Below are 13,028 nucleotides of genomic sequence, written 5' to 3'. Positions count from 1 at the left end.
GCGGGGAATCCTTTTGATGGAAGCTAGCGTCAGTTTAAGGACACAGAGGCGTGCTTGTTAGGTTTTTGAGGACATTCCGGTTGGGCGGTGCTGTGAGGCTGATGCGCGTTCCGCCCGCGCGGGACGTTCTTATACAGTAATCCAACACAAAGAAGTCCGGCTGTTTGACAGGCGCGTCTCGGCTCTATTCGCTTCACTTAAACTTTTTAAAACGAAGACGGTACAGTTCAGACTCAGTCAACGCACATCGACGAGGTAAAAAACACATTAAATCCTCTATAAAGTTTGTGTTGAGGTCATCTAAAATGCTTGGTGTGTTAACTGTCCTGCAAAAATCAGCAACTGTTTAGTCATACATGATCTTAGGGGGGGTGCCATCAATTCTATATTATACTGTAGCCAATAGACTAGTGTCACCTTCATGATCAAAGTGACAAGCAGCAAGAGGATCATAGAGACACAGTGCTGCCTGTAGTAGTACTATAATATTCCTGTAATATTTCCAGGATCATTCAGTAACATCTGTGCTGCTGACATACAGTTTTTACTGTAGATGTTTGGTGTACGGTGTCATGCTGCTACGTTCTTTATCCATCTTATACTTTATTCTGCCAGGGATCTGTTCCTTGTTCTTATGATCTCAACTTGCGAGCATCATTGAACAAACTAGGACGTGATATTTGGGATTGGATAAACAACTTTATTTTCTGGACCTGATGGAACAGATGGGAGTAAGGATGCTTCAGGGGAACTTGCTGCAGGCCGTTTGGCTGTGTTGTCTGTTGGTGGTTCAGGTGCACAGCTGTCCAGATGTCTGCAATAAGTGTTCAGGCCCAGAAAATGACCGGTGTGAGGAATGCAGAGAAGGATGGATACTCCATAATAACACCTGTGTAGGTACTGTATGCAGAGCTTTGAGTATGAGTCTGGAGATCATCATATACATGTGTGACATGAGATAAGCAGAGTAATGATGTATATCCATGCTTGTTTCAGACATTGATGAGTGTGGCACAGAGCTGGGTATCTGTACTGCAAATAGCTACTGCATCAATACAAAGGGTTCCTTTGAATGCCGAGGTAAGTGCTTTATCATTCATAATTGAGATGTCATACCCAAACAGATACAATGAAAATAAATGTTTTTGAAATTTGCTTATGGCAGTAGTGACAGGAGTCTGTCCCAACAGACGGGCTACACCCACACTATAGGGACTTATTATAGCTCCACTGGAGGTCTCAAATATTAAATATTACTGCCTCGATTGTCTTCTGTGGCATTTTTTCATGCACATACAGTACCTTCAGCACCTGAAAACACAGTGCAACCTGTAAATGAAGAAATTAAATGGTCACTCTTTCCTCAGGCTGTGACCCGGCCTGTGCTGGCTGTATGGGTGGCGGACCAGCACGCTGCAGGAAATGTGCCTCTGGGTACACACTGACAGGGTCCAAGTGTTTGGGTAATTGCACAAAAAAGAATATTTCTGTTTCATTGGCATGTAATCGATAAGTCTGTGAGGAGATTATGTCCCGTCTCCCTCTTTCTCTCTCAGATGTAGATGAATGTAGTGACAGGGTGCTTGCCTGTCATGGTCTGGATGAGATTTGTACCAACACAGAGGGCTCGTTCCGCTGTGACTGTGCTGAGGGCTTCATCCGCAGGGACAGTGTTTGTGTGAGGAAGCAGCAGCCTAGTAAGTCTCATCACACACACACACAGAAGGATGTTTGCACCCACATCCACATGGACGCGTCACCCCACTGCAGTCCCACATGTCCATGTCCATGTCCATGTCCATGTCCCTGTGCAGGTGGTCAGGAGCAAGGCCTGTTTGAGGATATCCAGGATGACGAGGTGGAGGTGCTGCAGCAGATGTTCTTTGGGGTGGTGCTTTGCGCTCTGGCCACACTGGCTGCTAAAGGAGATTTGGTTTACACATCTGTATTCATGGGAGCGGTGGCAGCCATGGCAGGGTACTGGCTTTCTGACAGGGGAGACCGTTTGTTAGACAACTTCCTAAAGGGGCGTTGAAGCTCAATTCTGCTGCAAAAAGGACTTACACACAGTAAATGGGAGATACACAAGCACATGTGCTACTGTTCTGCAAGGCCTCATACATTTACTTTTCAGACAAAGCAGGGGAATCTTGCGCATTCACTTGTGTTATGGACAGTTTAAGCTATTGGTATGAAAATGCTCTAAAAATGTTTTTGAATGTCATACTTCTCTATCTGTTAGAGATGTGATCATTTCATTTTGATTGTCATGGCAACCTTTTAACAACCCCTGAACCACCATGAAAGTAATGCCAAAGTTTTATTATTATGCTTTAGGGCAGATTTCATAAAACAGTTAATGCTAAATGTCAGCCAGAGTGCAGAGAGAGCATCTACCTACAACGGAAAAGAAGGTCCCTTCTTTCATGTTTGAAGCCTTGAAATTCAGGTTTTTAGCAGACATCTAGAAGAAGTGACAAATCAAGTGACAGTTTTCTCTTTACCTACAGCTTCTTTCTGGATTGTAGTTTTTATTTTGGCTGACAATGGACAATATTTCTGTATTTTGACTCACTAGGATTGATCATGGTTCTTTCACTACTCAGTTTTTAGACATCACACTGTAGTCTGACAGATCAGGGCAAAATACTAAAGTGAATCTTGAGTGTGGAAGTTTATTCTTGTAAATAATGGTTTTGCAAAGCTTCATTCAAGATCCACTCACCGGCTTTATGTGGAGCTTTTCAATTGTATTTCACTGTCTTCAGCAGTGGGTGGAGTTTGCTTTGTTGTCATAACAGCTGAGCAAACTCACTGATGAAGACTGTGAGATGCATTATGATTGTCCAGCTGTAACTTTTTCCTGTACTGAGCTGAAAATGAGTCTTGGACATCTTGTGCTTTTTATTGCTTTCAAGCAGCTACGTTGTTCTGACATTTGAAGCCACCAACATACAATGCTGCTAATTGTAGTTTGATTAAATAAGAATTTACATGTGTATTAGATTAGCTTCTTATACTGTATCAGGAACACTGTGTTTGCACACTCTAAACACAAAGTTTTAACATGTACATTGTTGCGTAAAATAAGTGCCTTTTTTCTCAATGTGCACATGTACGTGTACACAAAAATAAATATGTCTGCTGTTGACTTACATACACAGGGTTCCTCTTTTATCATTTTGAAGGGGGATACTGTTGTTAGGGATACATTTTTGACATCTGTTAAGTAATATAGCATCACTGAATGTGAAAATCCAGCGCTTTTTTGTAAGCTTTTACCAATGCAGAGAAGACGAATATATTACACTCTGAGAGTATTTATAGTGCACACATGCTCTCTCTCTCCCTCTCTCTCTCTCTCTCTCTCTCTCTCTCTCTCTCTCTCTCTCTCACACACACACACACACACACACACACACAGTGGAACTTAAGTGGATGTAGGTAGAAATATTAGAATAAATTACCAAGTGAGCTAAATTATTACTATTCTAACCACATGTTATACTTCTGACCAACTGTTGCAGTACTAAGCACATAACTAGGTTATTGTAAGAAATTATTTAATCATATCATGCATTTAAGTTGTATACCATAATTGTGTTAGTGCTAGAAAATACTGGAGTAGAAAATAATGCAACACGGAGACAGAAAGAAAGTCACCTTTATTTGATGGATATAAACAAGCTGGCCAACACTCAATAGTAATATTCTGATACAGCACATACAATAGCAAACTGGGGCACTGAGGACAGCCTCCTAGGTTTAAAAAACAAAAAACAGTACAGAGTATCCATGCTTCATTCAAAACTTTGACTCAGCCTCTCCTTTTTTCTCTAGGGACTTCCTCTGATAAAGTTTTTTTTTAAATAGATTTTCTCTTGTGCATTCATTGACACACATACACACACATACTGACACACAAACACACCCACACCCATAAAAGCAGCTATGCACACACACACACACACGCAGCACACACACGCCCACACCCACACACATCTCACTTTTCTGACTACATTTACACAAGCAACCCCAAAAACATGCTGCACTCTCACAAAACTGCACAGGCTGTCTACTAATGGGACACAGTAAGTGAGACACACACATCACTCTCAAACACAACATCACACCGTCACAATGCACGATGCAGATGCAATTAATGAGTGAGGAATGATGCCTTATGGGAGATTAGCTCACGTTCACACAAGTAATCATTCAGCATGCTGGACACTCACATTTAACTTGTTCCTAGGTTTTTACTGTACAGCTCAAAACATTTACTTATACAAATAGTACAGTCTCAAACTGGCATTTTCAATAAGCTGAAACGATAGAAAAAATAAAGCTAACTTAAATAAAAAAATGAATAATAAAAAAGTAAACACAATATTTGTTCTGTCAAACAAAAATGTTTCTGGCATTGGTCACAGTGATTTGTTTAATCCAAAGTTTTCAGCAACATACAATAAAAGAAAAACAACCTGTGTACAACAATAAGTGAAAATGTACGTTAGGCTTTTCATACTGTTTCTTGAAGGCCTTTGAAAGTTACTGGTGAATCTACAGGCCTTTCAACTCAAGTCTTTCTACACGGCTGCTTCTAGGCACACATGCAAACTCGACTTCTTGACTCCACCTCACGAGTGCGATGCCAGTCATTCACAACCAGGATTAGTCTTTAGTCTAAGCCCAGGAAACCAGCCTCAGCCTCTACGCCTCTCGGAAACCTTTTTGACAACAACGGTTGAGAAATCGCTCTGCATAGAGAACAGGAGATAATCCCTACATCATAACTTTCAGTTGGCACATTATGTAAAAATCAGCATGCATGGGCACAATTGAAATGTTTCATGTTTTCTACCATGTAAATCATATATGGTATTTCATGGTAGGAGAACCCCCTACTTCAAGTATTCAGTAGATAAGGACCTGAAAATGGAGGATTCATACTCCGCCCCCCTGATGGTGAAGTGAGAGGATTTCTGCTCCTCTGTCTGTTTGCATTGTCTTCCCTTTTTTTTAAAAAGAAAAAAATCTGAATCAGGATCAGGATCTTTCTCATAACATTTGTAAACACAAACACCAACGTTTCACACAATCTGTCGATTCTTGGTCAGTGACAGGAGCTGCAAAGGTTCATGTGTGAAGCAGACACGTACAAGATGATGCGTAAATCACCTGTTTGCGGAAGATGGGGAGATGGAAAGACATTTATATACAACAATCAACACTTGGCCATATAAGGGAGACACACAGGCACCATGAGGGGAGGGAGAGGAAGTGGGGATAGTAACAGTCTAATTCAATTTTCCACTATACTGCAACGATGTGTGTTGGTTTTTCTACTTGATCGGCTGTCACGGTCACATATGTCACCACTTCTGTTTACAAGACGACAACGACGACAAACACGCGAAAGAAATGCATCCTGACAGAGTCACTCAAACCTCCACTCGGATGATAATAGTGATAGTCCTCACTCACAAGTGCAAGTCTCTGACTGCTAAGTGCAGCAGACGTAATCTCGTTGCTACTTTTGTGAGCTGCAAAATTCAAGACAAGTCTTTGCTTTTTTCTGCTCGAAGTTGCCACCCAGAGGTGGTCTTCAACTGAATGTTTTCACATTAAGAAAGGAATGTAATAAACTTTTTTTTCTAGACTTCTAGATAGATTTGGATACACTTCTCTATTTCTCATTAACTGCTCTAAAGCTCTTCTTCTCTTCTTTTTTTTTCATCTGGGCTGTCCTGTGTTTTCAGACAGGGAATGTTACTTGCTGCTGAGGGGTTTTTCTCACAATGTACAAATCAGAGGAAAATCACACCACTCAACACTCTAAATAAGACAACTCTCTGACCTCCAGCCAGTTAGAAAAATAACCATGAAGAAAAAACATATAATATCTCGTCAGTTTGAAACGATTTTCTGACCACGTATAGACACACTCTATAGATTTCTCTCTATATGTATAATATATGCATATCTATCATATATGTGTACAGTTTTTACGAGGCACAGGCCACCTTGTTGAGAAGGAGAAAACAAGTCACTATGTTTAGGAGGTCACACAGACTAGCGCTGGAAGAGGAGAATTACAAGGGAGAAGGGAGCAGGAGCGTACTGTAGGTCAGAGACTGGGGTGTCAATGGTACAAATAGACCTGCAGGGAAAACATCTATTGAACATCGGCTCCATCTGATAATAGTATTTATAGTATTCAGCAGTATTCATACAGGGAATGCTGCTCTGTGGGTCTTAAAGTGATTGTGGCTCACAAAGCCCCAATGGTCAAATTGTATGTACAAAGCAGTCTTTTACAGCTGTTCATGAAGCTTGTTGTGGGATCAAATCCCTCTACTGTAAAAGGACTAAAAGATGCTCTTGACCAGGTCTTCTGACACCATTTAGTTTGAGCACCAGCAGAAGCACCATTAGTAAAAATTCCTGCAGGAGGTGCATAGGTGCATAGTCTCAGAACCTCAAAATAATCTGACTGATGAGTATTTTCTGACCACTCTCTTGGCCGCTCTGATTGGACGGTTAATTACACTTTGACTTGACAAATTTCAGGAAGGATGGGGAAATAAAAAAAATCATTCACTCTACGTTGACACCTGCATAGATTGATCATTTTTTTTTGACTACTTAAATGAGGTAACATGAAGAGAAACATCGATGGCAGCCACAGCCTTAAGGCTAAAACACGCCCAAGAACTGGAGGGCTCCGCTCATTCAGCCAAGGAAAACCCCCGATGCTGCAGGCAAGGCTAAAGGCGCACTATCAGTAAACTCTAAGCTCTTTGCAAACAGGAAATGACAACAAGAAAATAAACAAAATCACTCAAATCTGGTGCATGGAACATGCTATACTCGAGTTTTGTGGAAAAATCAAGTGAAGGGTCACTACGTCACTTTTAGAAATGCTGAACATGAGCTTCTCTAGACATGGACGGCAGGTGGGGCATGTATAAAGGTAAAAAAAAAAAAAGAGGTCACTGCGTGCCACAGCAGGTGAAATAGCTCATTGACACAATCAGGTGATTAAAACAACAGAAGAGGCTCTGCACACTGAGGATCATGATAGCCAGGCAGAGGGGTCAGATGTCACCACATGGGTCAGCAGGGCAGTGAGGATCAAGGAACCATGACAGAGTCAGGTGGGGGAGCCAACCAGAGCCAGAGGAGTCAGTCAGGCAGGTGAAACAGGCAGCAAGACAACCATAATCTTGAATCAATCAAAGGAAGAAGGATGAAGAACAAATACTGGGCTGGCAGGCAGTCATGAGATCTCTGCTGGGAGGACCAAGAGGGCGTTGTTGGCCTGAAGAGGTGCAGCGTCCGGCGGGTGACAGACAGGCAAGGTGACCTCTGTGAGACCTCTGGTGCCATGTTGATCACATGTACTGTCAAAGCAAGAATCTGACAGAGCTCATCTGTCTCTCCACTGGCAACAACATCTGTCTCTTTCCTTCCAATTCAGTCCCGTATCTGCGATCCTGTATGGAGGAAGTAGATGACACCTGCTCCCGTTCACACGAAGAAGAGGTCCCGGGTCACCTTGAGCAGTAAACAACAAAGGACATGGCATAAGTTGCTGTTTGGAAATGTATTTGTAACAACTGAATTAATTCATTTTGTGTGTGCCATTATACAGTATGTGTGGAATTACCTGCTCAGCTGTCAGTCTCCCTGCGTGACCTGCACACCTGAGCGCCCCCTCCTCTTCCCTGGAAAATAAACAAAGGTCCCATTGCTGAGTGCTGATTGAGTGGAGGTAATAAATGTTTGGTCGGGTAGTTTTTCAACATCATGGCATGGCTGTGCTCCTCCAGTAGTGACTGAATCATCTGAATGTGAAATACAAAAATCCAGATGTCATGCAGCTGTTTCTTTTGTTACGAAATGTAGCAGATAATGCAGGCAGAGAGGAAACTGAGAATCATAAAGTGGGAAAGTCTTAAATATATCTCACCCCTCAAAACAACATTAGAGCTTTGGTTGTCACAGCAAGGATTATGCCCAAATGCCCTCGTCGTCATCCTGTTGTTGACAGTGTTATGGGCCAACAGAAGTGATATACATGAAGGGAAGAAAGTAGACAGAAACTGGAGTAACTGCTGATCGAAAGACACCACTGGAACAGCAGGCAGTGTAATAGAAAAATAAGCATGTTTTAAAGGTAAGCATCAGAGAATGTATTAATGTGCTTACGTGGGTAAAGATCATAACTTTAAATTGTGCATTTATCACATGGGAAAGTTACTCTCTAAGTGTGTGCCGCGGCACCCTGAGGTAACTTAAAGATAGTCTGACGGTGCTGCAAGATATATTCATTTCAATTTTTTATACTGTACATTTTTAATATTTCACCACATAAAAAATGGTCACATTTACATTAGGCTATCTTTTCTAATTCATATTGAAACATATAAAAACTGGAGAAATCAGCAAAAAATATTCAGATCACCATATCAGGAAGCCTGTTAAATAACAAATTGTGCTAGACATTTGTAATAGTAACACAACACTTGATTTTTCCAGATAGACAGCAGTCAGAAAGAGCAACTCTGAGCAAGAGAGATGGAGAGATTTGTCATTGTAAATAGACAGAAATGCTGATACAGCTCAGTCCTCAATAAAGTCTGACCTGCACCAGCCTACAAAAAGCTCTACAGGCAGACTACCCAATGAAAGACATCAATGATATGGGAGACATCTAACCTGGTCTGGGGCGGGGCGGTGACCAGCATGTGGGGGTCCTCGGGCTGGCCCTCCACGATGATGGGGCGACGGATGACGTGGATGCTGGGCGTGGTGCGGGTGCTGTGGGTGCTGAGGGTGTTGAGGATGCTGGGGATGTGGATGTTGGGGGTGGGGTCCTTGTTGGGGAGGGCCGTGAGGGTGCTGAGGGTGAGGGTGCTGCGGAGGTGGGTGTCCGTGTGGGTGCTGCGGAGGATGCTGTGGGTGCTGTTGGTGAGGGTGCTGGGGCTGTGGGGGTCGTGGGTGCTGTTGGTGCTGGGGAGGTGGCTGGGGGTGCTGAGGGTGCTGCTGGGGGTGCTGTGGGTGAGGAGGGTGAGGGTACTGGGGCTGCGGCTGCTGTGGGTGTGGGTGCTGAGGGGGGGCCTGTGGGTGCTGCGGGTGCTGCGGGTGCTGCGGGTGTTGCGGGTGTTGCGCATGCATGGCGTGTGGATAGGGAGTCTGCTGGGCGTGGGGAGCATGAGGGTACTGGGGCTGGGACTGAGGCTGAGCGTGCGGGGGCTGAGGCTGGGGGTGGTGAGGACCGTGTGGATGATATTGCTCATCATCGTAGTTGTCAGCTATCAGCTTCATCCTGCTTTGTGTCTGTAGAAAGAGAAAACCGGTGAGTGCATGAAGTCTCTCATAATGGACTGGACGAAGTACACATTTTCAGTATATGCGGGTGGACATAAAAACAGGAACACCTTACAGTGTACTACACTCCAGTAAAATAACCATGCAACCAACACTGAGGCTTCAGTTCTTTTTTCAGAATTCAGACTGTGTCAGCTGTTGATTCATCTCTGTAGTCGTTTTTAAGGTCACTGCGATTTTCTTAAGAAGATATACCATTAAAAGAAAACTTCTATACACTCATTCTCCATCTTGCCAAGTTAGATAAGAGGATTGCTGCCATCACTTAACTTAATGTGAAATAATTGATTAGTCTTGCTTACAGGGGGCTATTCTGGCTCTGTCCAGTACCAAAATGCACCTCCCCTCTAAAGCTAAGTTATTAGCATCAAACATCAAAATTCTGAAAAAAAGGTTGTGATTTAATGGCAGTTACATGTGAGTCTCCACTATTTGCATTGAGGACTCCAGTTATTCCAGTCATGCTAAGCAAAGATAACCATTTCCTGGCTTTACCTTAATATTTTACTTATATTTATGCCATATTGTTGCTGCAAAGATTCCTGGTGTACATCTCATACCAGAGTTTGAGAACTCTCAAATAGTAAAAAAAAAAAAAAAAGGCTTGAGAATTCACTGACTTGACTGCTGCACGACTTTACTTACTTGAGAGTTGACTCCTTGAAGACCTGACATGACTTGAGGCTTGAAAGCAAAAACATTTAAGACTCAAGTTTTGACCTGGGAAACACACCTTGAATATTACATTATTAGGCCTATGCATTGAATGGATTTGACCTCAGGTGTGCAAATTTGCACTTCCTTGATGGGAAAACATCGAAGCTGAATTTGAATGTCATGTTAATGGCCAGAAAAGAGCTGCAGCTGACTTGCAATCTGCTAATGAACTTGCCCCAAAACAAACAAATAAAAAAAAAAAAATATTAAAAACAACTCTTATTCATACTGCAACATGCGCACTTGGGAAAAGTGCCACAACTGAACCAGCAAAGAGGATCCATGGCCATGCGTGTGTACCACTCTCTGTAGATGAAATGCAGAAAATGGCTAGTAGCCTTGTGCAGCTATTTGTCATTTTGATTGAGTGCAAACAGAATTTTCCTTGAAATTGTGCTGCAGTACTAACATGTTGTTTGAGTTGGTGCATCAGTTTGTCCCGCTCCCTCTTGAGGGCCAGCACTTCCTCCTGGGTCTTCTTTTTATTGGAGGCAGACAGTTCCAGCAGTGCAATATTAGCATCTTTCTCACTGATGGCTGCCAGCAGAGCTTGTTGCCTGAAGAAGAAAAACAACATTATAGCATCAGCACTTATATTCTATAAAAGAGAAAGGACATTAAATAAATGGTATATAGGTGAGACATTCCATTAAGTGCTTTTAACTATTGCATCAATTCAGTTTAACTACATCAGTGTCAAATGCTGCAAGTCAAATTCCTTAAAGGATGCAGCTCCAGTTTGCCTTCAGGCTTTCTGCCAGAAACTCAGGTGACGTAGTATAAAAATGTGATGTAGGGAGGAAGCTGTGGTGGATGAATGAGAAAAACACAGGAGTTTCACCCAGAAGACAGGGGTTTGTGTCCAGTGTGAGTCACCACTGAGTTTTTTTTTTAGATTTAGCTGACTCAATATTATCAGTTTTCAGGATGCATAAAGTTGCTGAATGCACACAGTGCAGATAAACCTTAGCAGAACAGCTGAATGGCCCCGTTCCCGTTGACGACACATTTTGATCGTCATTCAGCGTCTCGCCAGAAATGCATCAGTAGAAGTAAAACGGTTCGCAGTCTTTGTGAGACTGATGTCAAAATGTCATGATGGCACTAACTTCATCTCCAGGATCTCCTCCAGCTGTTTCCTGCGCTCTTGTCTCATGTTGGTGAGGTGGGTGTCCCTCTCCTGCAGCGACTGCTGGGTGGAGGAGAGACGCTGCTTGGTGGAATCCAGCTCTTGCCTCGTCCTCTCCAGCGTGTTCATCAGCTCCTCCAGCTGACAGACAACAAGGGAACACACACCAAATGTGTAAATAAGACACACAACCACACGTTTCATGAGTGAAGTATTAAACCATCACTGGTAAATACACACAGTTGCCAGTTTATTAGGTACACCCAGCTAAAACTAATGCAGTCTCATACAAAAGTCCTACAGTAAATCCAGCCTACATGAAAGTTAAAATGTTCAGTTTTTCATTAAACTGTGTTGATTCAACTGTATGAACCCTCACTGATATAAACGAGGTGGACAAATTAGTACAGACATCTGTCAGTGTAATCAATAAAATAGATCAACCTAATAAATTGACAACTGAATGCATTTCTCAAGAGTAAATCTGCACCTTTAAGTGGTGGCCACCATCCATGGAGCTGTCCTTACGAGGGTCTTGTCCTAAACCTTTCTTGTCCCCTTGTGGTCCCAGTTTGATGTTTTGACCCTTCTTAGTCTGATCTTTGCCTCCTTGTCTGTAAAGCACATACATGTTAGACTTATTCCGTACCAAGATCCTCCTGAATCCCATTCTGTAGTTAGTGTACCATTTATCTATTAGGAAATGCAAAATACATTCTCGAGACAATAGTGTTATATGAAAAGCAGGTACATGTGTGAGTAGAGTACCATATACACCCATGTATTACAACAAAAAACATGAAACACAAATAAGTAGAACAAGCACATCATAATGGACAATCATGTCATTTTGAATGAATCTTTCAAAATGGTACCAATCATGAGGTCACAGGAATGCAAGAAGACATGAGCATCACAGATGAATTGATAGCTTCATGTTAGCATGACACTGCTGAGATGACTCGCAGGTTTAAGCACCAGAGTTAGGATGGATAAAGGTAGAGATGGGTGTGCAATGGAGGGGAGGGACATTACTTACCTGGGAGCTAGACTGCAGATGGAGAAAGTAAAAGGTAGAAGAGAAGGGGATGACACGACAAGTGGAGGAGACATTGGAAGCAGGAAACGAGAGCACACAAAGAAAAAAAGTAAAAAAAAACAAAAACAAAGAGACATTAGAACCAGAACATAAAGAAACAACCACAAGAAAACAATACAGAGGACCCAGAGGAGATCACAGTGTGCTCACTGTCAAACAACATGGGAGACTACAAAGGCGCCTGTGGCAGCCGCTGCTCTGTAGCCTGACACAGCTAATGCAGGATGCACCTTCTCTGAAAACATGAAACCATGTGCATCTGCTGCCAAGCCTGGGAGTGGCAGACATGCAGTCAGACAGGCAAAAATCAGCCGGGCAAAAGAAGAGGGGAGGAGGACAGGTCTGAGTGCCGAGCAAAAGGAGGGAAAACCAACAGTGGTTTGACCGAGAGAAGGAGTGAGCTAGTGAGAGAATCAGTTATGGATGCAGGGTTGTTCAGACAGAAGAGACCCGACTGAATTGACACATTTCAGGACCGAGGCTTCAGTCCAGACCCTACCTACTACAGCACCTCACTTACTGAGCGCATGTAGACCTGGAGCACAGCAGCTCTACTCATGCAGGCCACTAGGCTGATCATTTCCCTTAGTGTCTGGTAGATCAAGCTAGGCAGGGCGTGGTGGGGCAGGTTGGGAGGGAGAGCGGGAAGATGGGCACCGGGAAAGATCACGGAAAAGAGAGGGGTTG

At 42.9% G+C, this 13,028-nt stretch overlaps 2 protein-coding genes across 13 annotated transcripts in view; one reads left to right on the top strand and one right to left on the bottom strand.

The window, feature by feature from the left end:
- Positions 1-73: 73 nt before the first annotated feature.
- LOC139329454 (protein disulfide isomerase CRELD1) lies at positions 74-3,160 on the top strand. Of its 2 annotated transcripts, none has more exons than XM_070959794.1 (6): positions 74-255; positions 616-897; positions 997-1,080; positions 1,368-1,463; positions 1,557-1,697; positions 1,815-3,160. In XM_070959794.1, the coding sequence occupies exons 2-6, from the start codon at positions 717-719 to the stop codon at positions 2,033-2,035; spliced, it is 723 nt and encodes a 240-aa protein (XP_070815895.1). In that variant the 5' UTR covers positions 74-255; positions 616-716; the 3' UTR covers positions 2,036-3,160. The 2 variants fall into 2 exon arrangements, with proteins under 2 accessions (XP_070815895.1, XP_070815894.1); XM_070959793.1 differs by having other exon boundaries at positions 147-255; positions 726-897.
- A 486-nt stretch (positions 3,161-3,646) lies between these two features.
- The window catches only part of erc2 (ELKS/RAB6-interacting/CAST family member 2), a 41,075-nt gene continuing 31,693 nt past the window's right edge, over positions 3,647-13,028 (bottom strand). For 6 of the 11 annotated variants that reach the window (XM_070959785.1, XM_070959782.1, XM_070959786.1 and 3 more), the window contains 6 exons: positions 11,733-11,856; positions 11,223-11,383; positions 10,523-10,670; positions 8,725-9,345; positions 7,673-7,730; positions 3,647-7,560 (listed from right to left, as the gene is read on the bottom strand). In XM_070959785.1, coding sequence (XP_070815886.1) covers positions 7,677-7,730; positions 8,725-9,345; positions 10,523-10,670; positions 11,223-11,383; positions 11,733-11,856 — 1,108 coding nt within the window. In that variant the 3' untranslated portion in view covers positions 3,647-7,560; positions 7,673-7,676. Of the gene's footprint in view, positions 7,561-7,672; positions 7,851-7,975; positions 8,044-8,724; positions 9,346-10,522; positions 10,671-11,222; positions 11,384-11,732; positions 11,857-13,028 lie in introns of all 11 variants that reach the window. The other 5 variants (XR_011602073.1, XR_011602072.1, XR_011602070.1 and 2 more) reach the window with 2 other exon arrangements.

This window comes from Chaetodon trifascialis, chromosome 3 (assembly GCF_039877785.1).
Source record: "Chaetodon trifascialis isolate fChaTrf1 chromosome 3, fChaTrf1.hap1, whole genome shotgun sequence".
NCBI classification, from domain to species: domain Eukaryota; kingdom Metazoa; phylum Chordata; class Actinopteri; order Chaetodontiformes; family Chaetodontidae; genus Chaetodon; species Chaetodon trifascialis.
Note: the sequence above shows the minus strand (reverse complement) of the source record. Positions and strands in the feature narration are given on the sequence as shown.

What these genes read in the sequence shown, in the direction of transcription:
- LOC139329454 (XM_070959794.1), top strand. Translation starts at nt 717, where the DNA reads ATGGAACAGATGGGAGTAAGGATGCTTCAGGGGAACTTGCTGCAGGCC. An exon ending in CCATAATAACACCTGTGTAG is followed by an intron (nt 898 to 996) that starts GTACTGTATGCA and finishes TGCTTGTTTCAG; the next exon opens with ACATTGATGAGTGTGGCACA. An exon ending in GGGTTCCTTTGAATGCCGAG is followed by an intron (nt 1,081 to 1,367) that starts GTAAGTGCTTTA and finishes CTCTTTCCTCAG; the next exon opens with GCTGTGACCCGGCCTGTGCT.